Raw genomic sequence first — 16,708 nt, forward strand, 5'->3', positions numbered from 1 at the left:
TATCCTATTTTAATGGTCCCATAGTGATTTCAATGGTCCCAAGTGATTTCAATGGTCCCAAGTGATTTTAATGGTCCCAAGTGATATTAATGGTCCTAAGGAATTTTGATGGTCCCAAGTGATATTAATGGTCCTAAGGGATTTTGATGGTCCTAAGTGATTTTAGTAATCCTATGGGAATTTAAGGGTCCCATTCAGCTGCGCGCATGTTATTTAGTAAATTTCATTAAAATTTTCATGTTTTACTAAATTTCATTAATTTTTTATGTTTTTATTAAAAACCAGCCTGTCTCCCCCGCCTTCGGCGGTTGAGCCGGCTGGTCTCTCTTCATTCACGTGGTCATTGACTTTCGAATGTGCCCGCAAGGCCGAGTGGTCTAAAGCGGCGGTCGTGTCCAAAGCACGCCGGTTCGGTTTTGCCCGCTTTCTCTTCTCTTTCCAAAACCGCTGCGGACATCGCCTCAGACAAACAGACAACGCCCAATTGTCTTTTATATATAAGAATGATAGAAGTATATATCTATAGAGAAGTAGAGCTTATTTTTATAAAATATGAAGACAAACAAATTTTAAAAACGTGTGGGTCTCTCGGTGGTGAAGATGGTCTGCTTCTGTAAAAAAGATTTTAGAGAGAGGATGTCTGCCGCGGAGTATGCCGCTGGCCTGTCCTGGACAAATTGAGGAACTGTCTTTCTCTCATCTTAGAGGCATCGGGTGTGTTACCGGTCAAAGGAGGTATCCTTTATAAAATTAGGAATTCTAAAATAATAGTAGTACTGTATCTGTGAATTTAACTACAGATGTGGCCACCCCTTCTGTCTCTAGAAGGCCGCCGGTAATGTGTCGAGTAGGGTGGGAACATGCGCTTAATTTATACTACCAATAAGGTGGTTCAGTGGTTTTAAGGAAGTGCCCGATGTGCTGACAACTCAAGTATTTACAAGAACCATTTATTATAGGGAAAAAGCATGTCTCGCGAGGAACTGCATTAAAAACCTATTCGGATCTGCCTTTTACAATACAATAAGAAATAAGGGGAAAAGAGTTATCGAGGGAACACAGTAGAAGCCCTGTAGGCGCCCGATACACGTATTGGGGGCTATCGAGGGGCTACATACAGGACGCTCTATAACAACTTCTCTTACAAAACACAATAAACAACGCTCTTAAAGAAAACCGCAACACCGCAACAAATCTTGTACCTTGCGGCGGATTGGGTTGAGAACCCCACCAAACCGATTCTCCACGTTGCTCGAGATTTTAAAGTTGACAAAAACAGCGTAACCAAAATTCATGAAATGTTCCGTCAACTTACTAAAAGTTGGTTTTATCGAGAGACCGGGAAAGACCAACATCAAATGCTGGGAGGGCCACGTAAGTTATTTTTCGTTCTCCTCATGCATAATGCAAGTGCTCAATTATTTTAGATAAAATCGTGGAGATTGACGAAACAATGATGTACCGAGCATAAAAAAATATAATAAAGGGAGAATGTTGACACGGAAACAAGTCTGGGTCTTTGGGATGATAGAGCGTGGGACCTCAAAAGTAAGATTTTTTATAGAGAATGGTGTAATCGAAATTCATCATCGAATAACTTTTTTCAGATAATCATGTTCCGTGTGAGCAGAAGGAATGCCCAGACTCTACTTCCCATAATCCGAAAGTATATAAAACTTGGTGAGGAATTCCCATTTCTCATTAAAACATCATTGATTTCTTTTTAGGTACCACAATAATTTCTGATGCGTGGCGGGCATATGGCGGTATTGCCCAGCTACAGGAGGGATACAATCACGGAGTTGTAACCCACAAAACAAATTTTGTGGCACCACATGATAAAAGGATTCACACGCAGTCAATAGAAGCTTCATGGGGGGGCATTGAAAAGAAAACTCAAAGCCCGTTTTGGGGATCCGGAACAACGACTTGGTGGTCACTTGTTTAACTATACGTTCCGGCGTTTCTTCGATATCAAGAAACTTCTCAATCACTTGATCTACGAGTTGAAGTTTTTCAAAAGAACTGGGACGCCTCAAGTGACCGATGAAGGAGTTGACATTGATTTGGACTCGTCAGACGATATGTCTGAGTAAGAAGACGATATGTCTGAGTCAGAGGACGACATGACTGAGTCAGAAGACGACATGACTGAGATAACAGATATTTCGTCAGATGGCACGTCGGATGACGATGAGATGGCTGATCAACCTGATTTTCAAGGTATGAACTTTCGGGGTCTAAATTTATAATAGCACTCTCAAGTTAAGGATACATCTTTTGAAACAACTCTTAACTTTGTTTCATTTTGAAAATTTCGCTTTCCATTTATATTAGTAGGATCTACTCTTTATATTTTTTGAACCATTTTTTCAGGCGTCAATCCAGGCCGCCAACGATCTCCGCAACCTCAGAATCGTCTGAATCCGGCCCCATCCCGCTCTCCGCCACCTCCACATCTTCGTCGGAACCCGGCTCGTTCTTCCTCACGTGGTCGTGGTCGTTGCCGTGGCCGTTCATAATTTGATGTTAATTGCATTTATTTATTTATTTTCGAATGAAAAAATTAAAATTTGAATAAAGAATGAATGAACAACGTTCGCGCTGCTGACGAATTGCTTACTGAACAGTCGTTTCGCATCAGAACACTTATATTTCTATGGGACTATCAAAATCGCTATGAGACCATTTAAATCCTAATGGACCCATAAAATCCTTATGGGACCACTAGAAATACATGGGCCCACTAAAATCACTTAGGACCATCAAAATCCCTAAGGACCATTAAAATCCCTTAGGACCATTAAAATCACTTGGGACCATTAAAATCACTATGGGACCATTAAACTCCTATGGGACCATTAAAATAGGATAGAGCCAAAATTCCTTCAAATTTGTCATTTTCAAAATTAACTTCCGATTTCCCGGTTCGGAACCCAACTTCCTTCCTTCTTCCTTCTTCCTTCTTCCCTTTTCAAAAATTTTAATTCCGCACAGCTCTGTTTGGTACATTTCTTGAGAGTATCCTATTAAATGAATCACTCCTGAAGAAGATTTTCAGAGAGTACAGAAATCTATTTGAACATGTCGCTCATAATCGAGAAAAAGTTAATTGATATAATAGACAAAGAGCAAAAAATAGGATATAAATTGGGAGATATAATAAACTTTGGTACAGACCACAGTTGCATGGAATTCCGACTTCCGACTTCCGACTTCCGGGCATTTTTATCATTCCGACTTCCGATTTCCGCCCTTTGCAGAAATACTTGGAAAAATGGTCTAAAAGGAGAGAAAATTGGCTTTTCTTCAGCCAAAATCTAATTTTTCACTGACTTCCGCCAATTTTATGATTTTTTCTCTTAGAGTTTTTGAAAGTTTGAGAAAAAATCTAATTCCGACTTCCGACTTCCGACTTCCAACTTCCGACTTCCGGTTAAGGGAATTCACTTCCGACTTCCGACTTCCGGTTAAGGGAATTCACTTCCGACTTCCGACTTCCGACTTCCGGTTAAGGGAATTCAATTCGGAAGTCGGAAGTCGGAATTCCCGACAACACTGGTACAGACCAGAGTTTCATGGAATTCCGACTTCCGACTTCCGGGCTTTTTTTCCATTGCGACTTCCGACTTCCGGATAAGGAATTTTACTTCCGACTTCCGACTTCCGGGTAATTTTTACTTCCGACTTCCGACTTCCGTTTCGAAAATTTCACTTCCGACTTCCGACTTCCGGATAAGAAATTTTCCCTTCCATGCAACTTCGGTACAGACACACAGACAGAAATTGATTAGTTCTCTTCGTCCTCTTCGAAGATTTGTTGCAGGTATTGGGCGTGGCTTTCTGAAGAAATATAAATAATTAGAGATTTTGAATTTTTAAGTTTGAATGTGCGCTCTATTGAGAATTAGGGGGGGGTGTAGTCTGGGTGGACAAGATGTAAAGTTTTTGAAGGAGAAAAAAAAGGCTCCGGGACATTTCGAAACTGCGACATTTCGAAACCGGACATTTCGAAACCGGTAAAACGCGTATAAATTTTTCTCTAGAAAAGAGGTAATATTATGGTTCCGAGGGTCCTTGATCTTCAGATTGGTACCAAAAAGCTAAAAACAAAAAACAAAAAAGTTTTGCCAGGCCCGGTGTCGAACCCCGGACCCTCGGAACCAGAGTTGCGCGGAATTCCGACTTCCTACTTCCGGGCTGTTTTTCACTTCCGACTTCAGTTATGTTTACCTCCGACTTCCGTCATTCCATAATTGTGGGATTTCGGAAAAGTACATCTCGCAGAAATAGAAGGAAAAATGGTCTTTGCGAAAAAATCTACTTCCGACTTCCGACTTCCGAATTCCGAGTTCCGACTTCCGGGCGTTTTTTTCACTTCCGAATTCCAACTTCCGACTTCCGGATTAGAAATTTTACTTCCGACATCCGAATTCCGTTTTAGAAAAAATCACTTCCGCGCAACTCTGCTCGGAACCATAATATAATATAATACCGGTTTCGAAATGTCACGGAGCCAAAAAAAACATGAAAATCGGGAAAAAACTACATTTTTCACTCAAAAAAGCAACAAATCAAAGATTTTTATTGTTTTTTGCCAAAAAATTCGTTGAAATTTCAAATTTTCAGTCAAAAAGCTAAGTTTTGACTCATTTTTCGTGTTTTTTTCTACAAAAATGTAGGTAGAAATCTCTATTTTTCTAAAAATCCCATAGAAACTTCTAAATTTCAAAGAAAATTGACAATTTTAAGCAATTTTGAGAATTTTTCTCTGAAAAATGATAATTTTCAGTCAAAAAAAGTGAAAAAAACGGTAAATTCTCTCCAATTTTCACATTTTTCTCATTCAAAACCCATCAATAAACGGTTTGAATCTTGTCCACGTGGACTCCAATTTCCAATTCTCAATAGAGCACCCTTACTCACTTCTATTCTTCACAGGCTTAACTTTGGTACTTAATTTTGGAAAATTTTAGGAGAAATTAATAGAAATTGCTCTGATAGGAATGTATCAGAATTGCGCGGAATTCCGACTTCCGACTTCCGAGCTGTTTTTCACTTCCGACTTCCGACTTCCGTTTTCAAAATTTTACTTCCGACTTCGGACTTCCGACTTCCGGGCGTTTTTTCACTTCCTACTTCCGGCTTCCGACTTCCGTTTTCAAAATTTCACTTCCGACTTCCGACCTCCGTTTTAGAAAAAATCACTTCCGCGCAACTCTAGAATGTATGTACGTTTTTATTTTCATATTTTGAGCCTCTTCAAGCAAAACATATATTAGCACGACACGTGTCTTACAACCGCGCTCTACCGAAACCGCGAGAAAATAGTGTGCGAAATTGAGAGACGCAGAGAAAAAGAGACATTTCTCAAGGGGATTTCTGTGGAGCGCACTTGTAACGAACTGTGTCGAGCAGAGTTGCATGGAATTCCGACTTCCGACTTCCGTTTTAGAAAAATCACTTCCGCGCAACTCTGGTGTCGAGATATACAAGATTCATTGTTCGTCGGAAAATCACATTTTTCCATCAAAAATAGCAAGTTTCAAAAGAAAAATCCGGATTTTTCTATCGAAAAGTGTGCTTTTCAACAGAGTTGCATGGAATTCCGACTTCCGACTTCCGACTTCCGGATAACAAAAATCACTTCCGACTTCCGACTTCCGGATAAGTCTGTGTCGGAACCGGTTAGACACACTTCGACCAGAGGGTGAAGGAGTCTATAATAAACGGGCTGAGGTTTTCTTCAGTAGACGCGGGTTTGAATCCTCCCGGGTTAGAAATCAATAAAATTATGACTGAAATTCCTAAAAACAGGGCTTTTTTAAATCTAGAAATCAATAAAATTATGACTGAAATTCCTAAAAACTGGGTACTTTTTATGAAATTAACTTCCCCCACCATTCTTATCTGTGTCGGAACCGGTTAGACACACTTCGACCAGAGGGTGAAGGAGTCTATAATAAACGGGCTGAGGTTTTCTTCAGTAGACGCGGGTTTGAATCCTCCCGGGTTAGAAATCAATAAAATTATGACTGAAATTCCTAAAAACAGGGCTTTTTTAAATCTAGAAATCAATAAAATTATAATTGAAATTCCTAAAAACAGGACTTTTTTAAATCTGGAAATCAATAAAATTATGACTGAAATTCCTAAACACAGGACTTTTTTAAATCTAGAAATCAATAAAATTATGATTGAAATTCCTAAAAACTGGGTACTTTTTATGAAATTAACTTCCCCCACCATTCTTATCTGTGTCGGAACCGGTTAGACACACTTCGACCAGAGGGTGAAGGAGTCTATAATAAACGGGCTGAGGTTTTCTTCAGTAGACGCGGGTTTGAATCCTCCCGGGTTAGAAATCAATAAAGTTATGACTGAAATTCCTAAAAACAGGGCTTTTTTAAATCTAGAAATCAATAAAATTATAATTGAAATTCCTAAAAACAGGACTTTTTTAAATCTGGAAATCAATAAAATTATGACTGAAATTCCTAAACACAGGACTTTTTTAAATCTAGAAATCAATAAAATTATGATTGAAATTCCTAAAAACTGGGTACTTTTTATGAAATTAACTTCCCCCACCATTCTTATCTGTGTCGGAACCGGTTAGACACACTTCGACCAGAGGGTGAAGGAGTCTATAATAAACGGGCTGAGGTTTTCTTCAGTAGACGCGGGTTTGAATCCTCCCGGGTTAGAAATCAATAAAATTATGACTGAAATTCCTAAAAACAGGGCTTTTTTAAATCTAGAAATCAATAAAATTATAATTGAAATTCCTAAAAACAGGACTTTTTTAAATCTAGAAATCAATAAAATTATGACTGAAATTCCTAAAAACTGGGTACTTTTTATGAAATTAACTTCCCCCACCATTCTTATCTGTGTCGGAACCGGTTAGACACACTTCGACCAGAGGGTGAAGGAGTCTATAATACCCGGGCTGAAGTTTTCTTCAGTAGACGCGGGTTTGAATCCTCCCGGGTTAGAAATCAATAAAATTATGACTGAAATTCCTAAAAACAGGGCTTTTTTAAATCTAGAAATCAATAAAATTATGACTGAAATTCCTAAAAACTGGGTACTTTTTATGAAATTAACTTCCCCCACCATTCTTATCTGTGTCGGAACCGGTTAGACACACTTCGACCAGAGGGAGAGTGATTAAGGCAATAAATGTGAATAACAGCAACAAACAATTTAGAAAATTATCAAGAGCTCGTCCATATTATCGGTGTTGCCGAAATTTTGAATAGGATCCCAATCCGTATGATCCCAATTTTTTTCCTCTACTAATATCGTGAGCTCGAATGGGTCCAAATCCAGATCCACTTGCTCCTGTAGCTGCATCAGTTTGAGTAGTTTCAACGGACTCCGAAATGGCTAGTTTGAGATGTGTGTGTATATTATCTTCTGCTCCTTCACAATGCGTGCCAGAATCTCCCAATATTGAAAGCAGGTGGAGCGGTCGGCGACGTTCAACAAGGTTCTATTTAGATTGAACTTGACCGTGAAGTCTGGACCAAGCACAATGAGAATAATTCCCAACATTTTTTCCCCTTTTTCAATAGGTGTACGGTAGTTTTAATTAACAGGTGTACGGTATACAGGTATACAGGTGTACAGGTGCACGGTAGGGATACGGTAGGGGGTACGGTAGGTGGGGGGGGGGGGGGGGATATTCAGAGAGTTTTTGATTATAGGTAATCAGGTAAACAGGTAAAACAGGTGCACAGGCACTTGGGGATTATGAACAGGGGTATGATGAATTGCAGGCCTTTTTTTCAATTACAGGTAGGCATTGCAGGCCTTTTTTGAGGAAGTGCCATAAAAATCCTTCGGAAAAACGGTACCATAAAAATCCTTTACTTACTACTAATATGATGTAAATCAACGAGCTCTTTCTATTGGTGGTTTCCTTTTTAATGTACGATCAGAATGAGATGAGTTATTTTGAATTTCGTCAAAAATGGTACTGAAACTTGGAACGCTGCGTTCTCAGATGGTATTTAGACTCAATAATCTCTGTCAGTAACTCATTCTCAATCCTTTACATTTCAAACTTGTGTTGTTTTCCTATCACCTATTCTCTTTCAGATTTCTTCCGTCACTTAAACCTCTAATATTTGCTTTTTAAAACATTGACTTTGTAAAAAAAAAGTCACATTTTGATTTTCTTCATCTTCAGTGCAATGTTCATGATAGTCGTCGTCACCTTCAGACTCTGGGATCTCCTCACCGACTGGCAATTGAAAAAAACGTTTCAGTTTCTGTTCAAATTTTATAAAACTTTCTTCAAGATAGGGTGGCGGAGGTGATGTCTAGACTAGTTCCTTAAGACTAAACGGATCATAAAGAAATTTACCGGTTTGCTCCAAACAATAGTTTCGGCATAAAAAGTAAAGTCCAACTACGTTTTTGAGCACATGTTCAAGTGTTATTATGAGCAGCTACTGATGTAATTGGTAAAGTTATTGAAAGTGAATACATTCTTGGTAGAATACATGTCTAGACTACTGTAATCCCAAGAGAACCCTTCAAACACCACTTCCCATCGCTAAAAACATTAACAGATACTCTCGAAAACATTAAAATGTGCTCGACTATGTGGTTAGAAGTGACCGTTTACGCTGAAATTATTGGATTTGTACTATCTGTTACTCTCAATTTGATTCTCCAATGTTTGATATATGAAATGCCAAAAAAGACTTTTGGAAACTATAAATATCTTATGTTCTCATTCTCATTATTGGGAATTTACTATTCATGTTGCGATTATTGGAGTAAACCGGTAAGTGTGTCCAAAATGCGTTATTGATTTTTGATCTGAACCTTTGATTCCAGAATGTTCACATCTCTGAGGTTTCGTTTGCCATATTCAACGTCAGAAAAGTGACAGGGTTTAATAAATATCTTGGAGTAACCGCGCTTTGTTAGTACTACTAGTAGTAGTTAAAATTCTTGTTATTCATTTTCAGCTATTTACTGCGGCTGTTATGGAATGATGCTCGTTTTACTCACCACTCATTTCTACTACAGGTTCTTATCAGTCACTCGTCCGTCAAAACTTTCTCGATTTTCTTCGAGAAACTTTCCAATTTGGGCTCTCCTTGTTTTGATGAGTTATTTGATATGGTTTGGTTTGACATACTTCGTAAACGGTTCCTCTTCTATGAAAGACCAAGTTTTGATACCAGAATTCGAAAGAGATTACTGTATGCAACCTGATGATTTTTCGTATGTTGGAATACAGTACTATTATATTGATCGATTAACAGGAAAAACAAGGATGCATATCCCTTCACTCTTCTCAAGTACTGTGTATGCGTGTTTTATGACTCTTACTTCCGGTTCCATGACATATTTTGGTGTGAAGACGTATGCTCATCTCAATGAGCTAACGACCATGACTAGTTTAGATTTCCGTGAACTTCAAAATCAGCTGTTCCGAACTTTGGTTATTCAAACTCTGATTCCCTGCGTTTTCATGTATTTACCAGTCCTTTGTACGTTTTCATTCCCATTATTCGGTCTGACAAGTGAAGCTTTGAGAAACTTTTTGCCGATATCTGTGGCTCTCTATTTGTGCTTCGAGCCTTTGGTTGCAATGTATTTCATCAAGATTTTTAGAAAACGAATAATTGGTATTCAAGATTTTTTTGGTTCAAAATGATCAATTGTAGATTTTCAGAAGTTGTAACCTGCCAGAAGTATAAGAAAAGAGGACAAGTTTCAAATATGCAAACAATAACTTGAATCTTCCTTCATATAAGAATGATGACATTTTTACAATTGCTTCATGAACGATAATTATTTGCTTTATTCTAGGTTCCAACCAGCATTAAACTTGTGTATCAGTCTTCAAAATAATCTTTTGCTTTACTCATTTGTATACAATTCATTCGTTCTTTTTTCATTTACTGAAATCTTGAGTTTCTTTTGTTTTATAAATACAAAACAATTTCAATTTTCAAACTTTATTTTAAATAAAAACAGAAAACAAACAAACGAAAGGAAGGGAAATGTATTTTACAAAAAAGGGAAGAATAAATTAATTTGAGACAATAAATTACTGATTGTGTTTCAACTTGAGCAAGATTGAATCCACTGCAGACATATCGATGACACGTGGCTTCTTAGTCTCCCTCGAGTCTCCAGATGAAGCTGGACGTTTCCGATTGACAGCAGTCTTGTTCACAAATCGTCCTCGTTTCAAATCTCCGAGAGAAATGAATTTGATGAGGTCACTTCTTTTGACATACGTGGCATCCAACTGTATTTGACCTACTATTCCTTTTGCCTGATGTCTTGCCATATTCCGTTTGAATCCTTCAATTTCAGACGTCAAATCCAAGTTTTTTGCGTTCTCCGTAAACTCCAATCCCAGGAACCAAGTGGATTCATTTCGATTGTTCTTCAGTTTTCTTGGATTGATGTGAGCTATTTTCACTTGACAGTTCCTCTCCATAATCTGAACCAATTGGCGGATTTTCGATTCAAAGAATCCAATATTGGTGTCCTCGTTGATTGTCAAAGCGACGAAATGTTTGTATCGACTGAAGAAATTGATCTCTTCGAACAGGTCGTTCCACGTGGCATTTCCCTCTTGAATCCGATTACAAATCTCCAATGCAGACTTCATTTCCTCTTGAATTATATGGAGAGTTGATTTCGAGACGTTGTGAGTGGAATTCTGTTCCGGGAACGCTGGAGTCAGAATTGGCATCAGATGATATCGATCGGCTACATTTTTTCGCGGATTCCAAATCAATTTATTCAGATTTGCCAATTTTGAATCCACACAACCAAACTGCTTCAGAACAACGGGAGATGGCCATTTCCATGTCGAAAACACGAAGAAAACCTTTTGAATTATCTTCGATGGAGCTGCATTTGGATACAATTGACACGTCCTTGCAACCAGAATAGCCCAGGTGATGCCTCCGAAAAAACCCATTGCATTCGAGTATACTCCATGATTCTTCGCCCATAACTTGATTGCTCTGAGTGATTGACGGAAAGTATCTTGATTTGGAACAAGCTTCAAAAGCTGCTCAGCCACTCGAATTCCATTCAAACTTCTGATACTGGATTCATCCAAATTCACGAGAAGGGAGTCATCTGATAAATCGATATTCTCTGGGATCGTTGGCTGATCGAGTCTTGCGAATAACACGTCGAGTTCGATTCCAGAGTAACTCATCGTTATAATCGGCACGAAGGCATTCTCGACTGCTTGCAACTCCTTCACATTTGGATCCTTCATAAGAATTTGTTTGAAAGAAGTGAAGAAATCCATGCGAGTGACGTGTCGTGGAGCAATGATAACTGTATCGATATCGGCTCCAGAGCTGTGAACTCCGAGACGATAAGAACCAAACGCCATCAGTTTTCCACCTGCATCCACTTGTCTTCCATTTGGAATCCGTACATCTGTGAGACTTTTGATCCATTTCTTGACCAATAGATTGAGTTTCGAAAGAGTTTTGACACGTTGAAAGGTTTCATCTTTAGATTCGAAACATTTGCGCGTCTTGAGATATTCATTCAGCGACTTGTCGAGTGAAATATCCTTTTGACTTGGAGCTGCCAGAGAGATTGGTTGAGATACTCCGAGTACTTTGGTAGAAGACATAATGAAGAGTCAATAGATTGATGAGAATGGGAGAGAATGAGACGAATGAAAGCTAACCGGGACAACCAGTCACTGCCAGATGGTAGTCACGCATCTGCGTCCTCTGCGTATTGGCTCCTGGGAAGAGCGCGCACCACTTTCAGGGTTATAGACCTAGAGTTTTCCCAGGAGCAGTGACTATGGTGCGCGCTCTTCCCAGGAGCCAATACGCAACGGACGCAGATTCGTCTCCACTTGAGGTTAGTCATAGGCCATCTCCACGGCCTCTACCACAAGCCATCCACTATATATTCATCGATCATTCCAAAATGTTTCCAGCTAACGAAAGTTTCATCTGGGCATTTTCAAATCAAAATACTAGCCCTCTATAGCTAATTTCCTCATGTCGATTTTGTCGGCGGTGGAATGAATTGTTTGAAGTTCTACTGCAAAAAATTCATCTTAATAAAGGTATTCTTTATTCTTTACAAAAAAAAAACGATGAAATTATAGCAAAATGCCTGAAAAGATACTTAATCACGTAATGTATTAAATAATTGAAATGGCCGAGTTGGTGTTTTCTAAGCCAGAGGTCTGTGCGTCCGCGCCGTGGTGCGCTGTGAAGGGTTGTGTGTGTGCAAACGCGCTCCGCAGAAAAACGGCGTTTCTCCGTTTTTTTGAATCGAGATGGACTGTGGTAGAGGCCGTGGCATCTCCCATCTCATTATACTTTCCAGACTGCTTACTGTATGGCTGGTCACCCCAATCCCTCTTATTTTTATTGAATACTAGTTCCCGTATCCCTATCGAACCATCCATGTAAGTTATCCCAATCTCATATTTCATATCCCATACTCATTTTCCATTTTGTCAGTGTCTACGAGAAGTTCTGAATTCCAACATTTCCGAAGTGAGGACGGAGACGGCACAATCAGAGGCGAAGAAACCGGTGCGAGCCTCCTCTCCATCAGCACCACCAACACTCGGATCCACCTTCAAGCTTCCAGTCGATGGGCGCAGACCTCCTTGGCCGAATCTCCAAGAAGCTGACCAACCTCCGTTGGTGTTGCAACCACCGACTCGTGGAACCAGCTGCCGCCGTCCACCTCTACCGTCGACTCCACACACAAAGTACATGGATTCAACAGCCATTTGATATGTTCTCATCTTTGCCAATCGATCGACTCCTCTCGCCCCTTCAGTTTCCCGTATCGGACGCTGATGGATTTGGATCATGAATATGAAATTGAGGAAGACGAGATCTGAGCTGAAGGCGCAGCAGGTTAAATTGGAAGTTCTGTCAGCCAAGAAGAATCATAAGGAAGCCATGGAAACAGTGCGACGTCTGTTGAGCGGAATTCAAAGAAGTAGGAGATAAAGTCCGAAAAATTTTAAGTGCGTTCATTATCATTAATATTTCTGAATTTGAATATATTTTTCCAGAGTGCGATTCGCCACAACCGGAGTTCATTCAATGTCCCCGTGTCCCCAAAGCATTGAGTATGTAAATTGTGACCGATGATTTTTTTAATAGTATACTTTTGTGTTGTGAATCGTGTTGCTTTTGTTGAATAAATACCTTATTTTTGAACGCGTTCTGTTAAAAACAAGACCTCCACTCGAAAGATGTCACTGGAGAAGATCTTCTAGATGGAAGACTTATCAGACACAGCCTTCCAAAATGTATCACTGTGCAGAAGTTCCATGCACCAATTGAAAATGTATTTCAGGTTACAGTAACCTTCAACCCGCTGAAGGAAGATGGGAAGAACGCTTTGAGAAATCTGAAAATAATTACGAACAATTTCAGAGCTGCTGACCATTAAACTGGAAAACAGCACCCCAGACATCAACGATTCTGAGGATGATGATTGGTAAAACTATAGCAAATTATTCGAGTAATAAACCGCTTCTTTAAAAAGAAAGTCTTACAATCCTTACAGCAATGAGAATATATACAATGAGTGAGAAGCTGAAATTCTCGGCTTCTCCAAGAAAATAACCGAAAATTTCAATACAAAATACATATGATGGAGAGATCAAAATATCACAAGTTAGATGAGTGTACACGTTGGATTAGAGGAAAAATGAGAAAATTATTCATGGCTTCTTGTGATTCCTTCCCTGATGATTCGAGAATTTGCGTTGCGGTTCACGATCCTGTCGAGTCACCCGATTCTGACGGACGATTGCGACCTTTTCCTCTTCCGCCTCCTTTGCCACTTTACCGACGGGAACTTCTTGGCTCTTTGCTACTTCCACACTTTTGAAAGGGGGTCTTGGGTCCACAAGTGGGCGGAGTCTTCGGTTTGGTCTTTTCGTCTCATTGGGGGCATTTTCAACGTGTTTGGACGAGCCGGAGAACAGAAGCCAACCACAGATTGGTGCGAACTGAAAAGGAGAAAATTTATTTGATTTTTCAATATCTAATGAATCGGCTTGAAAGTTCACTTCAGCGCCATTAAACTGCAGAAACTTGACGCCTTTCCGAATATCCATCTCAATCCCTTACCACATAACAAAGTGTCCACTTCACGAAGATTTCTCTTCTCAACCAACAATGTGAAACACGAGCGAGACTGTGAATCGGATCGAATCCGGGGAATCCAATGAAGGTACGAGCTGAAAATTGTATCGATTGAATAATTTCCTCTCCCTTTTCTGACTTACCAAACGTGAAATAGGCCGCGTAGACGAGTGGAACAGCCATGATTCTCCTTCTGATCCCTTTCGAAGTGAGGAGAAATCGCATGACCGCCGCGAGAACGAATTGAGTGAGAAGTGGTCCGTAGAAGCTCTGGAACTATAGAAAAAATGCTCAAATTGCTCAACTTTCCAACTATTCCCCTACCTCAAACTTCCAATGACAAAGACCGGTGCCCAGCAACTTGGCATGCGTTCCAACGAGCTCTGGCCGATTCGTTTGTCCAGCCATCACACTCCAAATGAAAACAGCCATATATGGAGCGATTAGTGCTCCAATGACCTGCGCGAAGAAAAACGTCAACATCTTTTCGCCATTTCCTTTCCGCTTGACTGTGAAACGTTCGATTGCAGAAAGCGAGTTGGGAACGACGCCGGCTGTGTAGAAGTTGAGAAAATTGAAGACGAAGAAGCCAAGGTCGCCGACAGATTTCAAAACAGCTGAAAATTTAAAACTGTTTCTTTGAAAATTCTCTTTTTCCGCTTACGCTCCTCATAAAATCCGGCGCAAATTTGAATCGTGGCGATGAACTGGATGAGGAAGGTGCGTTGCAGACCCTCCCGTCTCACAAGTTTTTCGGCAATCTGAAAAAAGAAAAACGGGCGTTTATTTGGATAACACGCATAGTTTGACCGACCATTTTGCTGAAAAAAGCCGCGAAATTCAGCAATCCGAGGTAGATGGCTGCCAGGATGAGGGGTTGAATCGTTTTTTGGTATAAATCCCCTTGATCGGGAGAGCCCGTCGTCATTTTGGACCTGGAAAAGGGGAGAAATTGAATGAAACAATTGAAATACGAAATTTTTGTCGAAAAATTGTGAAAACTCGACGAGAAAAGAGCTAAAATGAGTCAAGAGCAAGGAAACATTTCAAGAATCAACCAAAAAAGCCGCCAGCGCCGAAAATTGAGGTCAAATGCAAACTTTTTAAGCCACAGAAAGTTCTAGAACAAAATTTTCAGAAACTGTGAATTTTCGCGTCGGCGTGTTTGCGGACCATCCAGGGACCGCGCGAATTTGAATAGAAAATTATATACGGAGCAGTCTCCGCTACTTTAAAAAATCTATTAATTTAATACCGGAGCAATCATTTATCACATTACACAAGAAGAATAAGATATCAAAATATTCCAAACCGGCGAAAACAAAATTCAAATCACAATTCAACATACAATTACAAATTTACAAATTATCAAGTTCGATTGAAGCTAATCCCTCTTTTTCCCTTGTTTCCCAGCTTTTCTTCTCGCTTCTTGCTCGGTTTTCTCTGCAAGGAGTTCAGCCTCTCTTTCTTGTCTCTCTCGCTTCTTCTCCTTTTTCAATTGAGATGCTGTGATTGGTGAATCCAGGAGGAAACGGCAGCACAGCCAACCAACAACCGGAGCGACCATGTAACTGAGGAACAATCCGAGAATTTCGTCGGTCTTCAAGCTACAAACCGCCAAATGAGAGAAGCTGTACATTACGTCGAATCCGGGGAAGCCGATGAGAACTCGAGCTGAAAAATTCAACTGTTTCGTGAAAAGCGATAGGGGTCAAGTACCGAACGTATAGTAGAAAGTGTAGATAGCTGGGGTAAATTTGGTGTTCAACTTAGTGAGAATCATTCGCATGGAGGCAGCGATCACGATTTGAGAGACAAAGGCGAAAAGAAAGCGTGGGAAGTCCTGAAATAAGACAAATAATCATCCACCAGTATGTTCTTAACGCACTTCAGATTTCCATGAACACCAAGGCCGTTCCAATAATTCGCTGTGCATTGTGGCAATGTGGGTGATCCATGTTTGCTGAGAAAGGACTTCCCAACTGATAATAGTCATTCCGGCAGCCAAAAAGGCGCCAACAAATTGACCGGCGAGGTTGCAGATCGGTCCAAGAAAACCGGTCTTTTTACGATTGAAGACGATATCCTCGAACTGTGTGAATGGACTCGCAATACCCCATTTGATGTTGTGGACAGAGAAGAAGCTGATAGCGTTGATGAAGAAGATGCTGATGTAGTCGGTGGATTTCAGGATAGCTGAAAAATTTTTTTAATTGTTAAAAACATGATCTCGTCTTACATTGTTCATAAAATCCGATGCAAATCTGAAGAGTGGTGATTAATTGAATGAGAGCCTCTGGGAAGATCGAATTTGGACTTTTGCATTGGGTCAATCCCTGTAATTAATTGCGATTTTCCGCAAAAATGTTAATCTTACATATCTCAGAACTTCGCAGACAATGAAGACGCATGTCACATAGAGAGTTGCAACTTTGAGAACGTCAAAGTCGAATGAATTTAGCGCATTGGGATTCGAAACAGAATCCATCTTCGACCTGAAATCGTAAAAAGTAACATTAAAACAACGAGAATTAAGAAATTAGAGAGCACGAGCATAA

The 16,708-nt window shown here is 39.9% G+C and overlaps 7 protein-coding genes across 7 annotated transcripts; 3 read left to right on the forward strand and 4 right to left on the reverse strand.

The window, feature by feature from the left end:
- Nucleotides 1–2,105: 2,105 nt before the first annotated feature.
- GCK72_004758 (uncharacterized protein) lies at nt 2,106–2,522 on the forward strand (the record flags this gene model as incomplete). The annotated part of the gene is made up of 2 exons (XM_053724875.1): nt 2,106–2,223; nt 2,377–2,522. 2 exons carry the CDS (start codon nt 2,106–2,108, stop codon nt 2,520–2,522), a joined length of 264 nt encoding a protein of 87 aa, XP_053589069.1.
- Nucleotides 2,523–8,614: 6,092 nt separating this feature from the next.
- Nucleotides 8,615–10,938, forward strand: GCK72_004759 (uncharacterized protein; the record flags this gene model as incomplete). The annotated part of the gene is made up of 6 exons (XM_053724876.1): nt 8,615–8,800; nt 8,854–8,941; nt 8,988–9,515; nt 10,123–10,252; nt 10,351–10,591; nt 10,645–10,938. The coding sequence occupies 6 exons, from the start codon at nt 8,615–8,617 to the stop codon at nt 10,936–10,938; spliced, it is 1,467 nt and encodes a 488-aa protein (XP_053589070.1).
- GCK72_004760 (uncharacterized protein) lies at nt 10,079–11,644 on the reverse strand (the record flags this gene model as incomplete). The annotated part of the gene is made up of 1 exon (XM_053724877.1): nt 10,079–11,644. One exon carries the CDS (start codon nt 11,642–11,644, stop codon nt 10,079–10,081), a length of 1,566 nt encoding a protein of 521 aa, XP_053589071.1.
- An 849-nt stretch (nt 11,645–12,493) lies between these two features.
- GCK72_004761 (uncharacterized protein) lies at nt 12,494–12,859 on the reverse strand (the record flags this gene model as incomplete). The annotated part of the gene is made up of 1 exon (XM_053724878.1): nt 12,494–12,859. One exon carries the CDS (start codon nt 12,857–12,859, stop codon nt 12,494–12,496), a length of 366 nt encoding a protein of 121 aa, XP_053589072.1.
- GCK72_004762 (uncharacterized protein) lies at nt 12,858–13,501 on the forward strand (the record flags this gene model as incomplete). Its single annotated transcript, XM_053724879.1, has 3 exons — nt 12,858–12,990; nt 13,067–13,123; nt 13,434–13,501. 3 exons carry the CDS (start codon nt 12,858–12,860, stop codon nt 13,499–13,501), a joined length of 258 nt encoding a protein of 85 aa, XP_053589073.1.
- Nucleotides 13,502–13,723: 222 nt separating this feature from the next.
- On the reverse strand, nt 13,724–15,078 carry GCK72_004763 (uncharacterized protein; the record flags this gene model as incomplete). Its single annotated transcript, XM_003098295.2, has 6 exons — nt 13,724–14,014; nt 14,136–14,245; nt 14,294–14,420; nt 14,475–14,767; nt 14,815–14,911; nt 14,965–15,078. The coding sequence occupies 6 exons, from the start codon at nt 15,076–15,078 to the stop codon at nt 13,724–13,726; spliced, it is 1,032 nt and encodes a 343-aa protein (XP_003098343.2).
- Nucleotides 15,079–15,534: 456 nt separating this feature from the next.
- Nucleotides 15,535–16,638, reverse strand: GCK72_004764 (uncharacterized protein; the record flags this gene model as incomplete). Its single annotated transcript, XM_053724880.1, has 5 exons — nt 15,535–15,824; nt 15,870–15,993; nt 16,039–16,346; nt 16,390–16,414; nt 16,528–16,638. The coding sequence occupies 5 exons, from the start codon at nt 16,636–16,638 to the stop codon at nt 15,535–15,537; spliced, it is 858 nt and encodes a 285-aa protein (XP_053589074.1).
- Between the last annotated feature and the right edge of the window lie 70 nt (nt 16,639–16,708).

The sequence above is a fragment of the Caenorhabditis remanei genome, chromosome II (genome assembly GCF_010183535.1).
Source record: "Caenorhabditis remanei strain PX506 chromosome II, whole genome shotgun sequence".
In the NCBI taxonomy this organism is placed as follows: Eukaryota; Metazoa; Nematoda; class Chromadorea; order Rhabditida; family Rhabditidae; genus Caenorhabditis; species Caenorhabditis remanei.